At 33.2% G+C, this 20,060-nt stretch overlaps 1 protein-coding gene across 4 annotated transcripts; it reads right to left on the reverse strand.

Annotated features, from left to right (window-relative positions):
• Positions 1–5,830: 5,830 nt before the first annotated feature.
• On the reverse strand, positions 5,831–10,817 carry LOC114280047 (LOB domain-containing protein 10). Of its 4 annotated transcripts, none has more exons than XM_028222361.2 (3): positions 10,458–10,817; positions 8,868–9,855; positions 5,831–6,355 (listed from the first exon to the last, which is right to left on the reverse strand). In XM_028222361.2, the coding sequence occupies exon 2, from the start codon at positions 9,842–9,844 to the stop codon at positions 8,927–8,929; it is 918 nt and encodes a 305-aa protein (XP_028078162.1). In that variant the 5' UTR covers positions 9,845–9,855; positions 10,458–10,817; the 3' UTR covers positions 5,831–6,355; positions 8,868–8,926. The 4 variants fall into 4 exon arrangements, with proteins under 4 accessions (XP_028078162.1, XP_028078165.1, XP_028078163.1 ...); XM_028222364.2 differs by having other exon boundaries at positions 10,091–10,795; XM_028222362.2 differs by lacking the exon at positions 5,831–6,355 and adding an exon at positions 7,875–8,228.
• Positions 10,818–20,060: the final 9,243 nt, after the last annotated feature.

The following is a 20,060-nucleotide window of genomic DNA, read 5'->3' on the forward strand; positions in this document are numbered from 1 at the left end:
CATTGACCATAATAATGTCCTCACATCAGTTAGATAATTTAGAATTAAAAAAAAAAAGAAAAAAGAAGCAAAACTCTACCAACAAAAGAAAGTGTTATAATCATCAATAATAATATTATGATATTAACATTTTTTTTTATTATATTTTGTTTATTATGTAATTGTTTAAGAATATTAATACATATTAAACTAATACAATGATAATGCATGAAATGATAAATAATTTTTTATACATAAATATAATTATTATAGAACTATGGTAAAAGTAAGTTTTGCAAAGAAAACTGGAAATTACAGTAAACGAGACTGAGAAAATTGAAATAAAGTTGTCTACCCACTACTTCTCTCAAATTAGCTTGCAATTGCAAGAGTTTTGTGCATTGGGATATACAAATAAAAGGCTATTTAGATATTGACTAATTTGCTTATGACTGGAATTGTCAAAAAAAAAAAAAATAATAATAATAATAATAATAATAATGAAAAAGTGACCTATTGTTTTGCATGGTGACATTCAATACAACCATTGGCTTCGGAGGAATGGTTGATACCGAATTTTTGACTTCCAATATTTAATCCTATTGTTAATAATTTGATATGTTTTAATTCACATAAAATGATATTATTATTTCTTTCCTGTTAAAATATATATTTATTTTTATTTATTTCAATATTTAATTACTATTGTATTAGTTTCGGTTGTTTTAATTATACTAAAAAAAAGTAAATATAATTATATTAAAAGTGTATGACTAACTTTATTTTCTTTAAATCTCAAAGGAAGTGAGTGCAATTTACACTTAAAACTACATTGTGTTTTTATGAAATAATATATATTTTTTTAAGTAAGAGAGAGAGAGAGAGAGAGAGAGAGAGTTCCCCCATTGAGTATTCTATTGCTTGCACGGTGAGAGTGTCTAATTTTCCTGGCTAATAAATTGAACTTGGAGTTTGTTGATTAACTAGGCAAATAAAATATTCTTCCATTTTGTCTGTAGTGAGAAGCAGTAACTGAGTTCCATACTTCCATGCCATTCATTCATACTCAGGTCTTTACCCTTTAGCTCTCCTCTACTTGATCTTCAATCAGAAACACATTAAAAATTGGGATACTTATGCATAGGTCTTAATAAGTGAACTTATTATCTAATAGGTCCTATAAAAAAATTTTGTCATAAAAAAATGTCACTAATTATAAATTTTAGCGACAATTTATAAAAATCATGACAAAAAAATTACTAATTGTCAATTTTTAGCGACATATATAAAAAATTGTCACAAAAAAAATATTTTTAACGATAATTTTACCAAAACTTATTTTCAATAAGATTTAATAAGAATTAAATCAAACTATTAAGATTCATTAATAATTTACCCTTAAAAATTCACCCTAGTTTACTCTTGCAGCCTCTCCCTCCCTATCTATTGACTGATCACAATGCTTTAACCTCTTAACAAGAAGGAATTGATTGAAAGACCCTCTAGGCCTTGGAGGCCCCCTCTAGGCCTTGGAGGCCCCCTCTTTACCTTCCACCCTGATATATACATATATATATATTATGCAAAATTTTTTTTAAAAATGTTGAGAATTTGAATTTATAGTACAGATTGAAATATATATTATCATTCAAACATAAATAATAAAATTATACTTCTTTTTTTTTGATGGGACATTTATACCTCATTTTAATAACTTTAATTTTTAGATTATTTAACTGTTAATAATTCAAAATGATATCAAAGAGGTTATATCGATTTTATATTCAAATCTTACCACTCGTGTGATAATTAAAATATTTGCATGTATTTATTCTCCTTATGAAGAAGAGTTTAGCCACTCATGATGGGGCATGTTGAGCATATAAATAATAAAATTATCCCTCTCTATCCCTCTTTGTGTTGAGAAAATAAATAAAAAAATTACTCTTGTATCTCGTAATTTAAGTTTTTAGATGAGTTGATAATTAATAATTCAATAAATATAATTTGAGAATCACACCACTTAAAATGAATTTGATTCATACACTTTAAATTATTAACATTTTTATTTTTATTTTTTGATAACTAACATTGTCGATATCCATTCAATTATAACGTACTTGAGTAGTATTAGTGTTATTATGCTTTTAACCTTTTTAAAAGTATCTTTTTCATCGATTCTCACCTAATAACAATTATATTTAGGTCAAGTTTAGTAAGTTGAAAAAAAGTTAAAAAGTCAAAAAGTTACTTAGAAAGTTAAAAAGTTATCACTATTCACCAAAAGTCAAAAATTATGGCTGCACAACTCTCAATTCTAATTTTTTCCTACACACTAATTTATACAATTTTTTAATACACATTTTTTCATAAAAAGTCAAAAAGTTAACCCAAACATGCATATTTTTTTTTTTAATTTTTTAGTCCAAAAAGACAAAAAATACATTGACACCCCAAACAACCCCTTAATAATGGTTAGAATTATTTTTCTTTCGCCATTAGATAATTCAAAATTACTAACAACTTTTTCTCAATTATTAAACTATTTAAAATTTTAATTCGAATATTATAGGAATATCGCATTTACACTCACCCCTATATATATTTACTTGTCTTTGAAAAAAAAAAAAAAAAAAGGGACAAAATGCTGTCAATCAGCTGTGTAACATTCCCACCTAGGAAAGGTCACGTGCAAGTGACAAATCATTTCAGTTTTCTAAGTATTGTACATACATTTTATATATATATATATATATATAAAAGCTTAAATTAAATGTCAAATACATATTATTATAGTTATTTATGCACATGGTCATCAAAGCCATTTCACGAAATCTTAGAAACTATGGGTCTCATCATCATTGGATATAATAATTCCAAAATATAATAATTGAGCAACTTGTCTCTTATCCTTAAACGGATGGGATGGTATTGTTCGGCCTGTAAAGGCTTATTAAGGGTCTCGTTTTGATAATATAAACCGTTCAATATGTAGAAATCATCGATTATTATATATTTATAAAAAAATCACGTTGATCGGATATCGATAGCTATGTGATCAAATCAATTTTGTATAAAAAAATAGACGGTGAACAAATTTATGATTGACAAAAAATTGCTAAGATGAGATAGCTATCGACATTCGATCAACGTGATTTTTTACAGATACATAGTACTCGACGAGTTCTACACATTGAACGGTTCAGATTATCAAAACGGGACTTGTGATGGGCCCTCACAGACCGAATAGCACCATCCAATCCGATTAAAGATTAAAGGCAAGCTGCTCTGACAAAATAAATAATATTAAAAAAAATACAATAAGCCAAAAAGATGGATCTTGTCAAAATGATTCTGAGGAGATTTTATAAAATCATGGTCAACCCTAACCAAATACTTAGGGTGTTTTTTTATAATGTAATTTGTGCCAAAATAACTTAAATAATTTAGGTAGAGAAAAGAATAATTGCTAGCAAATTCGGAAAGAATACTTTTAAATTATTTATTTATTTTTATCAATTTTGAGCTAACAATAAGTTACACTAAATAAGCCTCAAGTCTAATTGGGCCAATGCTAAGACAAGATGACTATCAATATTTATAGAATAAGATAAAATTATATCAACAAATTATTTAAATAAAAAATTTATTTAGAATGCTACATCATTATATATATAATTATAAACTCAAGTGATTGGTCTTTCGCTTCAAAACGATAAAATCACTTTATATGAAAATCTGCATAAAAATTATATTTACTCTTGTACAAAATTTAAATACAAATTGATCACTATTGTGTGTGTATTTTTTTAGAAAAAATAGTTTTTCTAAACAAAAACATTATCATTGTCTTTTAAAAACATCACAGTTGCATTATTTAAATATATATATATATATATATATATTTGTGCTGGATTTATATGTAGTGTAAAACATTCATGAATGGTATATGTTTTCCTAATTATTTTTTGTTGGGGAAACAAGACTAAGTATGGGGAAACAAGACTAAGTAAGTAGTAATTAGTATAAATAATAATACTTATGCTAGCAAGCGTACACATAAAGCCAATCAAACCAAACCTAAGATTTTCATAGGTAGGGATTAAAGTCACCATTATTTTTATAATATCATAAGCATGACTATATTTTATTGATTATTTTTCTTTCTCAGCACATCAATTTAGAGTGCTTTTATTTATTTATTGTATCTGACTTTCAATACACTCCTTTCAAATCTATGATCAAAACACAACATAAGAGTTAACTTAATAGATGAGATACTTCTTTAAGAACATACTTATAATGTTTAGATTCGAGTCTCAGCCTCCTTTTCTATTCCCTTCCCAACTAATTTACAGAAAAAACAAAAGCAAGAACAAAAGATCAGACCACAAGTAACAAACAAACCAATTATTATGATAATCACTTGTCATTTTGGTTTATTCACTACTTGTATATACACCATCAGGAACAACTTGTAATAATATAATGGAGACCATCCCAGCAGTTTAAAAGAAAAGTACAATAATTCAATGAGTTTAACATAATTGTACGAACCTTTTGTAAGGCTAACACAAACAGAATTGGCATGTAAACACAAGATAATTAAAGGTGTTAGGTTTTTGTTATTGGCAATCTCGTTTGACAAAACTTCTTTCAGTTGTAATTTTATTCGATCTTTATTTCAGCGAGGCTATGAGTATTTAGATACGAATCCAACCTGAATTATATTTATGCAGAAGAGTTTGTGATCTTAATCCATCATGTTTATCATTTCGCTGACTATGTTTGGGATCGAGCTGCCTGATTAGCTCATGGGGGTCTAGGAGGTAGCGCCCATTGGTGGGTCTAAGGTAGCGCTCGGGCGCGGTTGAGGGGGTAGCGCCCGTGAAGCACAAAGTAAAATTGCAGTCAAAATTGTTTACCCGCTCGAGCGGCCGATTGTGCGCTCGAGCGGAGATGCAATCCTTTCAGAAGTTTTACTCGCTTACAAAAGTACTGGGAGTTATATTTTTCCGCTCAAGTGGCCTTTTCTACGCTCGAGCGTAGACCCTTGTTCTAAAACACACGTTTTAGTCAGTCCGCTCGAGCGGCCATACCTACGCTCGAGTGGAGATCGCGATTCTGTTTTCTATAAATCTGCGATTTATTTAGTTTTTAGGGTATGACTTCTAGATCTTCTTATTGGGTATTAGGGCTTGTTTCTTTTGATATCTGTGAGAGTTTAATCATGAATTGAGTGGATTATATCAAAGGGTTTGTTTAATTTGTTTTATTTACAAAAGAGAGAGTTGTTTTTCGGTGGGTTCCGGAGTGGCTTATCGCCGTGGATTCGACATTGACGTTGTGGATTCAACGTTGGGCAAGACAATTTCGAGGTGAAGATAGGGCTAGAAGAGGCACATAGGGGTCGGTTCGATTCGGGGTGTGAATTCGCTAGGTAATTGAGAGTACGCTTATATAATTTCTTTGTGTCTTCTTTAGTGGATTGTTTTGTGGCTTTTATCCGTGATTTTTTTTATCACAAATAGAGGTGCTCAAATTGCGATTTTTCCACGTAAAATCGTTGTGTTGATGTGTCTCTGATTATTTGATTGAGATTGTTATTTTTTTGTTAAAATTAATACATATTCACAAATTAATATCTCAAAAAATTTAGATTTTTCAAAAGGTGAATATATACATTTTGTGTAAAAAAAGTATTATTTTTTTTTATCTAAACGACTAACAAATAGCTGATGCAAAAGGGTTGTGTTTTGTAATTAAAACTTTAAGCAGACACAATATAATTATATAAAATTTGTAATTTACTCCAATAATAATAATAACAATATAAGAAGGAGAAAAGAGCTTTCATAAAACTTATTTACATAAAAAAAAAAACTGGATGTCTTTAAAAATGAGATAAAAGAGGGTGCAAAAAATATTATGCTGCCGACATGAAGAAGCGTTCTAAATGTAAACAAAAAGAGAACACTATAGTTGAAATCGATGCATCTCCCTACAATTTAAAATGTAGCTCCCGATAAAAATAGTCTTCTTCAACTCCATAAAATAAAACTAATAAAAAAAATTTAAAATAAAAAATTGTTACTCTATCCGAGCAATGATATACAAACAATTTTTGTACAGAATTTTCATACAGAATGATGTGATTTCTCATAACCCCTTCATTTCCGATCATAACATCTATCATTGTCATTTTCTTCGTAATTTCAAAGAATGTTATTAAACATCATTCTGAATGTGTTTTCTGTATAAATTTTTTGTTTGCAAATCATTTTTCTACCTAGAATAACTTTACCCCTAAGATGTGAACCTCTCTCTCTCTTTGTCTCTCCTTTGTCTTTGTACGCTTGAATACTGCAGAAATGAGCTGAACCCAAAAAACCAGAAGGAGAAGACTTGTTAACATTAATGTTCCGTGCAAAATAAATAAATAAATAGAAACAATTCTGCTATGAATACATAAACTAAACACATATTATATATATAAATGAACAATATTTTATAGAGTTTATAAGTTAGACACCACTCCTAAGAAATCCATCTTATAGTTTTTTGGAATAAGAAGATTCATAAACAAAGGATGATAGCTGAAACAACTAGTACAGTTCATGTATGTAAACTAATTGAATTATGTGTGTATATACCTTATAAAGCAAAATGACAAGTGAGTATAGTTTTGATTTAACTTTTTGGTTACCAAATTCAATTTCTTCGTAAACTTTTTATCGAAAGAAAATAGTTGAGAGAGAGAGAGAGAGAGAGAGAGAGAGAGAGGTCAAAGCCTCAAAGGTCAGGAAGAGCTTTCTTTCATTTCATCCCCCTAGAACATGCATTTGTTCTTCAAAAGCCACCTAACTAATTATTAAACCATGTTTATGTCTGAAACACCAAAAATGCTACAGATCATTAAGGGGTTACCATTGATTCAATAGTAAAACATTAGCTTAATAATCTTGAAATTATGGATTCAAGTTTCAGGATAATCACTTTATATATTATACCAAAAGTTAGGTATGTACCCAATCTTTTTCCTCCCAATACACATGAATGTATTTGAACATTATTTTTTCTACGTAATGCCGTGTGGGCTCACACCATGATAATTTAATTTGTAATTTATTAGAAATTTCTATTAAAAAAAAAAAAAACCTCTTAAAACAATGCTAGAAACACACTCTTACACTCTTATCAACAATCTTATTGGAATGTTTGGAAAACTTATTTTAATTTGAATTTGTCAGACTATTTAGTACAGTCTTTATTTATAATTTATTATATAGAAATAACTTAAATAAGTTGATTATCCAAAAGTTAGAAAAATAATATTTTTAAGTTCTATTTTCTGATTATTAATTTTTAACTTGAAAAATCTATTTGTCATATAATGTGCAACCCACATAAAATTTGTGAATGTATTACTAAAATTATTAATGAGAGTGTTAATGTCATAACATTTATCTAAAAGAAAAAATGGTACTACATACACCAATTGATATATTAATTAGTGTACCAACATAAACTATGACATTGCCATTTCAAAACTATGTACCGCATTCATTATACAAACTATAAGATCTAAAACTTTAAAAATTATGACACATCATCTGTTAAGCAATACTTCCATGTGTGTTGATTTATTGTAGTAGACCCCATTATGTTTGTGTAGTTAAAAAAAAAAAAAAATTGATTAATTAATTACACCAAGACTTTTAATTATTAGCAAAGATTACTTTGTTTTCTCATCTATGAGGTGTATTCTTCAACTATAAAAATGTATCATTTTCACTCCATCTAGATCACTTACAAATAAGATGTATTTATATAATTTTTATAATTTAGTGAGTTAACATATATGGATTCAGAAATTAGATGAGTAAAGTAATATTCAAGAAAATTTTGGTGTAGTTAACTCAAAAAAAAAAAAAAAATTTCATTTATCTACAGCAATACCCTTCCCTAAATGAAAATCGAAGTTGTTGTCATTTACTGGGTAGGGCAACAAAGTGGCCTCTAGAATGAGTAATTGATGCTCTTCAAACTGAAAACTAGGGCAAATTATCCTCCTTCATGATCAGGACGGGCCATGGAAGGAGAGGGAACGTTTCAGTAAAACCAGATACAGATGAATCCTTCACCGCAACCAAATTCCAATTATGCCCCTCCTATGTAGTAACTCCTCAACAGCCCATCTTTTGTCTACTGGTTTGTACAATACAAACGTCAACCCATTCTCTCTTTCACTATTTTTCACATGTAAAAAACTACATTGAGCTTGTTTGATAGATTATTGAAAGTTAAAAATTGATAATCATAAAACATAAATTAAAAAGTTCTCTTCTAACTTATAAATAATTTTTTATTTTCAATTTATTTAAGTTATTTCTGTTTGATAAATTGTAATTAAACAAAAATTACATCAAATAATATGACACAGATCCCCAAATTAGAATAACTTACAAATAGCATATTTAATCAGCACCAAACACTCCTATTGTGTTGATATTATCAAAAATAGTTTTTATTTTTTTTTTAAATTTCAATTAACTAGAATATATATTGGAGATCTCCCAACATCATATATATATATATATATATGAACATCCATCAAATCAATTCAACAACAAAAACATATAGAACATAGGATTAATAAATTTAGGGGGAAAAAATTTATGGGTGCCAATCACTGAATGAGATAAACAATAATTTTGGGTTTTGACTTCTATATTATGCAAATCAAAGAAAAATTTTGGGTGAACTTCCAACCTCATGTAACACTTAAAACCAAATTCACACATAAACATAGAAGTCTAGTATTTCTACAATTTTCATGAGCATGAAAATGGAATGAAAGAGATATATAGGAGATAGATGGGGGTTACCTGGAAAGAAAAATTGTTGAAAGAATAAGCTAAAGAGGGAAAGTGAGCTTGAAAAAACTTCAGCAAGACGGACCAACGCTCCGACCCTCCTCGCTTCCCGATCTCTGTTGCTGCTGCGGTGTCTGCGGTTGTTGTGGCTGTTGTTGATGAAGCAAAAGCTGTGGCTCAAGCTGAAGCTGGTGGTGGTGATGATGGTGATGAGTGTGATCTTGCGGCTGTTGTTGAATCTGATAAGGATTATCAAAAGAACCCAAAGCCAAAGACGGTGACATAGCACCAGTACTAGTCATCTGATTAAACCCACTTGCACCGCCACCGCCACCGCCACCACCAACCGGTCCCGGGTCAAACCCACTGTTGAACCTCACCAGCTCCTGTTGCTGTTGTTGTTGCTGCTCGTAATTCCGCAACATCTCTTGTTGCTCTCTGGCAGCCACCGCGGCCGCCAATTGCTGAGCCTCGATCATTTGCTGGTGGTGTTGGTGGTGGGGTTGAGCGTCCCGAATCACCAATTGAGCGTTGTGCGACGCGGGTAAACCCAACATCGACATGGAATTCATGTTGTAAGGTATCATTGAAGATGAGGCCGGATTGTTTTGCATAAAACCGGGGTGTTGGAGAATTGGTAGCATTGCCGAGGGCCCAATGTATGTGGCTAATTCTTTTTTAGCGTGGTAGAGGTCGATTTGGACTTGTTTGAGTCTGTGTTGGAGGATTGATATGAGGCCTACGCAACCGTAAACTGGGTCGCGGAGCCTTGCATCTGCTTCATACGCGAGGGAATTCACGGCGTCTTCGCGCTGGGCCGCGTTGAGTTCGTTGAGGATTTTTGCGACGTTGCTTGCGCCGAAGACTTTGTGAACATTGGCGAATTTTTGAGGCTGGTCTGGTGGGAAATAGGGTGCGAAAACGCACTCTTGTGTGCATTTTCGCCGGAGAAACTTGCACGCCGCACACGGAGAGTTTGATGATGACATCGCTTAGAAAACTGTAAATATAAACGTAACTTAAAAACAAATCAACTCTTCAAAATTAAAAGAAGATCACACATTCTATATATGAAATATATAGCATTTATTGAAGTTTTGTTCACCGATTTTAGCAAAGACAATTAATATAATCAAAATATCGGATTATATGAAGAAAGGAAAACAAATGCTAACAAAAATGAGTCGAAAATAATATATATATATATTTATTTAAGATATTCTGGAAATAATTACCAATAAATGTAAAAGCGATGATGATCGAGGCTTCAATCAATGCAATGCCAAAGCCTAATGCGGGAATCAGGAAGAAGGACGAGTCATCTCTATATCCCCCTCTCTCTCTCTCTCTCAAACTCTCAACGTCATCAACTTGAAATGCAAGAAACTCACCCATTTTTCTAGATCCGTTTTCCATCAAAATAACTTTCGAGAAAGAAAACACATCAAATCACCAAAAAAAAAAAAAAAAAAAAACCCTTCTCTGTACGTTCAATCAAAACGTCGAGATCTTTCGTTATCTAACCAAACTCGCCCCCCCCCCCCCCAAAAAAAAAAAAAAGCGAGAGATGTACTCGGAAATGAAAGAAAACGAAGAAAATACCTTTTGATTAGTACTAATATCTTCTTGTTCTCTCTCTAATTCTCAAAAAGAAGCTATACAATCTGCGAGAGACAATAACGGTGAAACCGGCGAGAAAACAAATCGTCGTAAGTTTGGCGTCGAAAATGGTGTGGGATTCCACGGAACGAAGAGAGCCGAGGGTCTAGGGTTCGAGTGCCAGAGAGAGAGAGAGAGAGAGCGCTCGATCCGATCTTCTGTTTCACGATCCCAAAGAGAAGACGGAAACTCAGGAATACAATGACTGTCATATATATGCGTTCACACACACACAAGGAGAGAGAGAGAGAGAGAGAGGTTTTTGAAAATGAAAACAGGAAAGAGAAGGAAAAAAAAAGGAGAAATTATAAATAAAAAAAATTCACATTTTGATCTTTATCATAAAGTAAATCATTAATTTTTAATTTTATAAATTTAAATATTAAAATTTTCATATATTTTTAATTTGAATCACTCATTTATTTTTGTTAAGTTAAATCGACGAAAAAATTAATAGTTTAATTTTTAAACTCAATAAAAATAAATATTTTAAATATTTTAAGTATAGTTACTTTAAGTTTAATGACCAAAATAATATTTTTTTTCTTTTTTATTTAACAAAAATAGAAAAATAATTTAGGTTTAAAACAAATCAAATAATTAGATTTTAAATTGATAAAATTCAAAATTTATTTTGTTAAAACTCTGATTTTTTTTTATTTTTTATAATTTCTCCAAAAAGAAATTATCATTTTGTTGTTGATATACACATATCTATTTTAGCCTTCGTTTGGCATGTCAGACTTTTTGTTTTTTTACTATTTTAGCTACAAAAAGACAAAATAGATTTTTTTTAGCTCAATAAGATAAAAATATTACATTTAAACCATAATCATTTCATTTTTTTTCCACAAAAGTCAAAAAATCTATCTTAAAAGAGACTTTTTTGCCTCAGATTAAAATAGTTAAAAAGTCAAAAAAATAAACTCACATTCCAAACAAACCCTAAATATATAAAGTGAAGACAGTTGGTGATATTCATACATTTGTGTTTTATATTTTTATTTATATTTTTTTTAAAATATCTTTGTAATTGATATATATATATATATAAATTATCTATCAAATATATATATATATATAAGCTGGACTTGAAATTTAAAATTACGAATTTGACAAAACAAGACATTTACGACTTGACCCACATATATTATATATGCGTACTTTTTTATCATTATTTTTATATTATTATATTTGTTAAAATTTCATAAGCATCCGGTTAGTGTATAGAGTTCGATTACTGTGTGCGGTGCATTCTGTGCCGTTGATGTGGATGGGGAGATGTTAGAACCGTTGGATTAGAAGGCTTAACAAAGAGACAGGTTGTCTTATCAGAGCTAATATTAAAGTGTTGTTTAAGATCTTTTAAATAAATGTATTTTTTGATTTTTTATGAAATATGAATTGAATTTAAAGTGATATGATAGAGAAGTGATGTGATTTAAATAAGATGTGTGATTTAAATAGAATAATGACTTTTTATCTTTTTTAAGGATGCCAAACCTAGCCTAAGGGTTCGTTTGAGAAGTGGATTAACTTTTTGACTTTTTAATTATTTTAATTTGGGGCTAAAAAGTCTCATTTGGAAATGAATTTTTGGGTCTTTAGACTTTTTGTAATAGAAAAAATATAATGATTATGAGTTAGATGTGATGTTTTGTCTTATTAAACTAAGAAATATATTTTATCTTTTTGTGATTAAAATAGTCCCAAATTCAACCCAACCCTCGTTCCTAAACGAAGCCTAAATGTGTCTGTGAGTTACCTCTTTGTCCCTGTACTGTCTACATGTATTGAAATTATTCAATGCTCATTAACTAAGGGGTTGTAGTTCACTCCAAAGAAACCCTAAGTTTAGATGATATTTCAAATAAGTAGTTTTTTTTTTATCAGCAAAGAAAAATTTCATTAACAGCATGAAATTAAAAGTACAGAAAGATGATGTGCATCGAGAGAGATTTGGAAAGTACAAACTATCCCTACTACTGCTACTTGCACCCATACAACCAACTCCTCGGCCTCACGATTTTTTTTAAACAAGAAAATAAAAACAAAGGTTAAGAAGAACTTAACTCAACAAAACACATGAAACCCCACAAAATTACCCCACACAACCCAAGTAAAACACACTCCACAAGTAAAAACACATCCACTGAGTAGAGACTCTCACGCCTATCTCACTGCCGGCCGCACCTACCAAGACCGATAAACACCGATGACCGTTAAACACCCATCTCCACTTCCAAGGTTAGAACACTTCTTTTCCGATTTAAGCTCCGAACACCCATTGCAACCGACACACCCAAGGACGATCAAAACCCACTGCCATCTCCACTGCCATGGTCGGAACAATTCTTCTTTTCCAATCCAAACTCCGAAACACACCCACAAAAATTCTACACTGCACCTCACCCATCGGAACTACTTATGCCGCAGTCCCTACCCCACCGCGAATCCTTCCTTTGTCCTTCAACTCCATCTTTGTAACCATCTTCACAACCTCATCTTCTTTCCCATTAAACTTGATCCCCAAAGCATAACCCATTTGAATAGTAGCTAGAGCTTCCTCACGAGCTAGAGCACAAGCCTCTGAGCTGCTACCAGATTCCCTGGAAGCAGAAATTACAATAGTCGCTGGTCTGAAAACTATACTCCTGAGTCCTCTCTTGCTAGTTGATGCACCATTCGGACCATAATTCCGAACAAAACCAGCGAAGCCTCCCAACTGCATCTAATAGATTTTCCTAGATTTCCTTTTATCTTTCCTTTTGCCTTTATCTTCCAACTGATCCTTTCACAGTTGTTTTTCAGTGAGCTGAATTGCTACCAAACATGGACTAGCAATTCCACCAACTTCAGCTCCTTTCAGCCCAGCACTCATAGACTGGGCCTGACCCAACACGACCAATTTCAAATAAGTAGTTATTAGCTTAAATTATAAGACTTACTATTTTTGTGTTAAAATTTTAAGAAACAAACTATTAAGTGTCAACCTATAAATAAACAATGGTGTTACATACACCAATTAGTATACTAATGTATCAATATGTGCTATAATATTGTAATTTTAAAATTATGGATCTCATCCATTATACAAAGGAAGAGGCTTCTCTCCAGTCCATACAATGGATTATAGCGTGCTGTTGACCCCGTAAGGCCCATCACCGGTCTTGTTTCGATAATCCAAATTGTTTAATATGTAGAACTCGTCGAGTACTTTATGCTTGTAAAAATCACATTAATCATATATTGGTAGTCCCTTGATCAGAGCACATTTTTTTTCATAATTTATTTTTAAAATCATATTTACCATTGACGAAAATCTATTTCAATCAAAGGGCTATCGATATTAGATCAACGTGATTTTTGTAAATATAAAGTGCTCGATGAGCTCTACACGTTGCACTGATCGGATCATTTAGATGAGACCCATAGTGGGTCTCACGGATCCAATAGCACCTTCTAGTCCATTGTGTGGACTAGAGAGATGCCTCTCCCTTATACAAATTATAAAAAGGATATGGCTCCCGGACTGGACTATGCTGTTGGGCCCGTGGGGGCCACCACAGGGTCCGTTTTGATAATCTGAACCGTCAATGTGTAGAACTTGTCGAGTACTATATGCCTGTAAAAAATCACGTTGATCGGATATCGATAGCTATATGATCAAATCAGTTTCATATTAAAAAAATTAGACGGTGAACAAATTAACGGTTAACAAAAAACTATTTTGATCACATAGCTATCGATATCCGATCAACGTGATTTTTTACAGACATATAGTACTCGACGATTTTTATATATTGAACGGTTTAGATTATCAAAACGGGACCCGTGGTGGGGCCCCACGAGCCCAACAGCACGGTCCAGTCCGATCCCAAACTGGACAGAAGCTATACCCTTATAAAAACTCAAAATCAATAAAATAGTACCATCTCATTTGTTAATACACTAATTAGGGTAGTAATTGATGCATATAATTTTGTTAAACAAAGTAGATTCTTATTTAAGGAGCATTCAATAATTTCTCCTTTCTCAAAGGTTTTTAATGCCTCTGCCGTCAAATTAAACTTACTTCAATAGTGATTTAGAAAAAAAAAATATAAAAATCTTACAGTGTCGGTATAATTATATTATTATTTTTGTAGATTTTAATTTAAATAATATTTTATTCTCTTCTCATTAATAATTTATTAGTTATGTAAGTGGAAAAATATTATTGTCATATTTTTTCTCAGAAATATATCATTTTGTTTTTTATTTCCATATTTTCAAACTATCTAAATTAATTTCAATTCATTTAACTTTACTAAAAAGGAAATCAACGTAATTATGTTAACATTGTGAGACTTACACTCTATTTGTTGGAGTGAAAAACATTTTCTACAACTTTTTTTTTTTTTTTTTTTTTACAGAAAAATATTTTATGGAGAAAACATTTTTCTATGTTTTGTATTGGTTGTAGTGAAACGAACGTGAAGGTGAAGTTGAAAATGGTGGCATGGTGGTGGCGGCGGTGATAGCGGCTGTGATGGTTAAAGTGGCTGTGGGGATGGTGGCGTGGTGGTGGTAGTGTGGTGACATTGGTAATAGTCCATAAAACTTTTTTCTTCTTTTAAAAGTGAAAAATATTTTCTGTCTATATAAACTTATTTTCTGTTGATTATGAAAAATATTTTTTGTTAAACTTTCATTTTTCTATTGTACTAAATACCAAAAAATACAAGAAATATTTTTTAGAGAATATTTTCCGCCCAACCAAGAGCGTTAATCACTGTGTTTGATTTGAGTTTTCTGGATTAAATTTTTTAAAAATTGAGTTTTTTAGTTTTCGTATTCTTTTGTTTTTTGTGAATATTTTTTTAATTTTAAACATTTTTTAACTTTTTTAGATGCACCTTAGTTTGATATATCTAAAAAGTAAAAAATTTGTGAAAAAATATTTTAAAAAATTAATAAATACATAAAAACACAAAAAATATACTGAATTCTTGTATTTTTTTTTTGTATTTTTGGTATTTAGTGAATTTTTAAAAGATTTTTTTTACAATTTTTTTACTTTTTAAGTGTATTTATGTAAGGTGTGTCTAAAAAATAAAAAAATTGCTTAAAATATTAAAAAAATTCAGTAAAAACAAAAAAAACGAAAAATAAGAAAGTAGAATTTTCTGAAAAGTGTTTTCTGAAAAATGAAAACAAGCAAGCTGAATTGTGTTTTTTTTAAGGGCATGGCTTCTGTCCAGTCCTTAATCGGATTGGACCGTGGCGTTGGGATCCATGAGGGCCTACCACGGGTCCCGTTTTGATAATTTGAACCGTTCAATGTGTAGAACTCGTCAAGTATTATATGCCTATAAAAAATCACGTTAATCGAATATCGATAGCTATGTGATCAAATCAATTTTGTATAAAAAAATAGACGGTGAATAAATTAACGGTTGACAAAAATCTATTTGATCACATAGCTATCGATATCCGATCAACGTGATTTTTTTTAGACATATAGTACTCGACGAGTTCTACACATTGAACGGTTCAGATTATCAAAACGGGACCCGTGGTGGGCCTCCACGGGCCCAACAGCACAGTCCAGTTCGATTAAGGACTAGATAGAAGCCATTCCCTTTTTTTAAAACCTAAAATGAGGTCAATTTGAATGTATTAATGATTGTGTTACTATATTTATTTTTTTACAGTAATATTACAAACTCAAACTTAGCCTTGGTTTAGCATTCTTGCTAGGCTATATAATCGCTAAAAACAAAAAAAAAAAAAAGCTACAAAATAAAAAAAAAGACAAAAAAGTTACAAAAGTACCAAACTACCCCATATACAAACAAAAAGTCAAAAAAGCATCATTCTATACTAAGGGTAATTTTGTCATTCCAAAGCCAAAAAGTCAAAAAAGCCAAACAAGAATACCAAACGACTAAAAAAGTCTCAGACTAAAAAAGTCAAAAAGTCAACTAAAAAATTCATTGCCAAACGATAGAAATTACTCAAAATTATCATTTTGTGATTTAGATTTATTCTACATATGAATTTTATAGTACATAAATTTAATCTCAACCACACAATACTCATTTGGGGTAAATTTGAAGTACTAGGGTAGGGTTCATAGCATTTTCCTTTCTTTTTTTTTTTTTAAAAAAATTGCATTATAAGTAAGTTATTTTTTATCTCTCAATTATAAAAAAAAAAAAAAAAAAAACTGACTTCCCACATCTCACTTGTAAAAATTTCAACAATGTTACAAGCTCGTAATTTTATTCAAACACACTTAGGGATGGCAATATGAACTCCGCTCAACCGGGACCCAGACCACCCCGCCCCAATAAGTCGGGTTTTTCCTGAAAATTATCTCCCACAAGGCCGGAGCTGGTATTAAAAAATAAATCCCCGATGATTTTCGAGCCGGGGACGAAGATAAATTCCACTAGCCTGGCCTCAGCCCCAGCCCCGGCCCGAATAATCCCCGACATCCCCCTATAGATATATATATATATATATTTACACTCACTTCACTTCACAAATCTCAAGACTTAAGTATCTCTCTCTCTCTCTCTTCTCTATGCCCTCTCTCTCCTCATCTTTCTTCTCTCTGTGAGGACGACGATGGCCGTGAGGGCTATAGTGGCTTGAACGAGCTTTTTGACACAAGTATGGAACTCTCTCAACTCATCACAGCTTCTCTTTTGGACCTCTACGTCCTCCATTTCCTCCAACACTGATCTGAAGCCTCCAACACAGGTATGGAACTCTCTCTCTCTCTCTCTCTCTCTTTCTTCTCCTCTCTCTGGCTCTTAACCTTTGGTGGGTCTTCCTTACATTTGAGATCTGATAAATGATTGTAGAAATTGTTCTTGAATGTTGGTATGATTTGAGACTATTTTGATAAAATTCATGTATGTTTTTGTTGATTTTGGATGTGAAATCATCGGCTCCAATGATCATGACCAAATTGCTTCTGCTGTTGTTTTTTTTTTTTTTTGGCCGGGAAATTTTCGGGGCCAAGGAAACCCGATCCCTGTTAGGGGCGGAGGCAGAGGTGGGGGCGGGGGCGAGGACGTGATAGGTTCCCCATCGAGGATCAAAGCCGCAGACGGAGGAATTTTCACCAACGGAGATGGAGAGTGTGATCCCCGACCCTGCCCCGGCATGTTGCCATCCCTAAACACACTTGTGTAACTCAAATTCTTTCAACTCAACAATATACCAATTAAATCTCAATCACATATTTAATTTCTAGGTAAATTTCTTGACCCAAATTCTAAATTAGTAGAATTTTTGTACCAACAAATAAAAAATTATATAATTAGTTTCAAACACCGCGTAAACAAAATGGTGAGTATTAATAGTTGTGGAGATATATTTTTGAGTACCAATATGTGGCAAGGCGATGCTGATGTGTCAGCCGAGGTGCCACGTGTCCTGGTCATTATGCCGAGGTTATCTCTGCATTGCCGAGGTTATTTCTGAAGATATCGGAATCCGAGATAAACAGATAAGGGACAAGAGCCCTAGAATGAAGATGAGACTTAGTCAAGATAAGGATAAATCTCTTAGAGAGTTTATCTTTATCTCTTGAAGAAGTCCAAAGTAAGTATTGAATTAGAGTCCATAGAAGTCAGGCTTCTAGTGGGACTAGGATTAAGTAAACTATAAAAGTGAGGAACCCCGTGGGTCTAAGGTACGCAATTTAAGCTTTGAGCAGTGAGTTTAGCACTTGATTATCTTTGAGAGATATACTAACTTGATCGTCGGAGTGCCCCCGGGTGAAAAAGCCACCGTCGGAGCCTTTTCTTTCTGTTACAGGTTAACTGAAGCCATCTATTCTGCCAGTGCTCTCTAGCTGATTACTAAACGGGCAGTGTGGTCAGAAAATTACTCACACAATTTGGCGCCATCTGTGGGAAATTAGAAGAATAGATGGCCAGTAACGGACAGAAGGAAAAGATTGGGGACGACGCTCCTGCTGGGAGTGGCGGACCTATCGACCTTGATATTGAAGGAGACAACAACAATGCAGAAACTCGTGACCAGAGCCACGGAAAGAAAGAAGTCGGCCAGGAGGGTGACACTTCAAAGAAGACAGACCAAAACAAGTACTATAACGAAGATAACCTCCAGATATGGAGGGATAGGTGCCTGCGGAGGGATGAAGAAGTAAAAGAATTGGCAAACAAGTTGGCGGACCTGCAGTCGGTCGTCAACTTCATGATGCAAAATAATGTCATGCAACCACTGTACCCGCTGCACGACACGTCGATTCCAGCAACTAATACCTAGAAGGGAGGAGGGAAAACAATCCCCGAAGCCCCTCAGCACACCAGGAGCGGAAGACACTCTCACCGACCTTCCAGGGAAGTCGGACGAGAGGAGCCGAGACGAGAGGAGTCCCAAAGGACGTATCACACGAAGGACCTAGAGCCCAAAGAACATTGGCATGTTCAAGGACAGGCGCTCTGCTTTGACACAACCCATGGAGAAAGATCAAAACGAGCTCACCACGAGGCCGAAAATAGTGTGCCAAAAAGATTAAAGTCCAAAGATAGTCGAGCTCCTGGAAGGAGTAAAGAAGACTTGAGAGATTATCTCAAGAGGAAGCAACAGAATGCTGAAGCCGAGGTAACTTCCCCGGTTAAGCCGAAGACACCATTCTCGATGGAACTGAACAAATTTGAAGCACCAAAGAGATTCAGTATGCCGAGGTTCCAAATATATGATGATAAGTCAGATTCCAACTTTCACGTTGGACTATACCTGAATTCAATGGCATTATATAGTGGGAACGAGCCATTGCTTTGCAAAGTATTCCCCTCATCCTTCGGGGAAATTGCATCAGATTGGTTCCATAAACTACCAAAGGAAAGCGTAAAGACTTGGGAAGGCCTGGCCAAGATGTTTGTGGCCAGGTTTGTGACGAACGAACTACAGCCCTTGAGGGTCGACGCATTGATGGCTTTAAAAATCACCAAGGATGAAGGCCTTAGGGCCTACGCAGAAAGATACTACGAGGTGTTCAATCGAATACCTGAATGCAACCAAGAGGTGGCGGTCATGTCTTTCAAGAACGGCCTGAAAGATGACTGCCCACTACGGAAGTCTTTGGCAAAAACATTGCCAAAAACCATGGAAGAACTCATGGCGAGAATCGAGAAGTACGCAAGAGCCGAGGAGGATACATCGGGAAACAAAGAGACAAAGCAGGAAAAAGGAAACGACTCGCCGAAGCGAAGCCAAGGTAACAATGGACCGATCAAACAAGAAACGGAATTGAGGGCTAAACAGGCAGTGACGACTGTATTCCGAGTCCCGATCCACAAAGTCCTGGATCAAATACGAAACCAACCCTATTTCAGAGGACCGACAAGAACACCAGGAGAATTTATGGGAAGAAACGTCAGTAGGCGTTGCGCTTACCACAATGAAGAAGGGCACCTAACTCAGGGTTGCAGAGCCCTAAAAGCACACCTAGAAGACTTGGTGAGGCAAGGCCATCTGAGGGACCTTGTCGATGAGGCCAGGACAAGGGAAGAACATGTA

The sequence above is a fragment of the Camellia sinensis genome, chromosome 4 (assembly GCF_055761805.1).
Source record: "Camellia sinensis isolate YWXY chromosome 4, ASM5576180v1, whole genome shotgun sequence".
Classification (NCBI taxonomy): domain Eukaryota; kingdom Viridiplantae; phylum Streptophyta; class Magnoliopsida; order Ericales; family Theaceae; genus Camellia; species Camellia sinensis.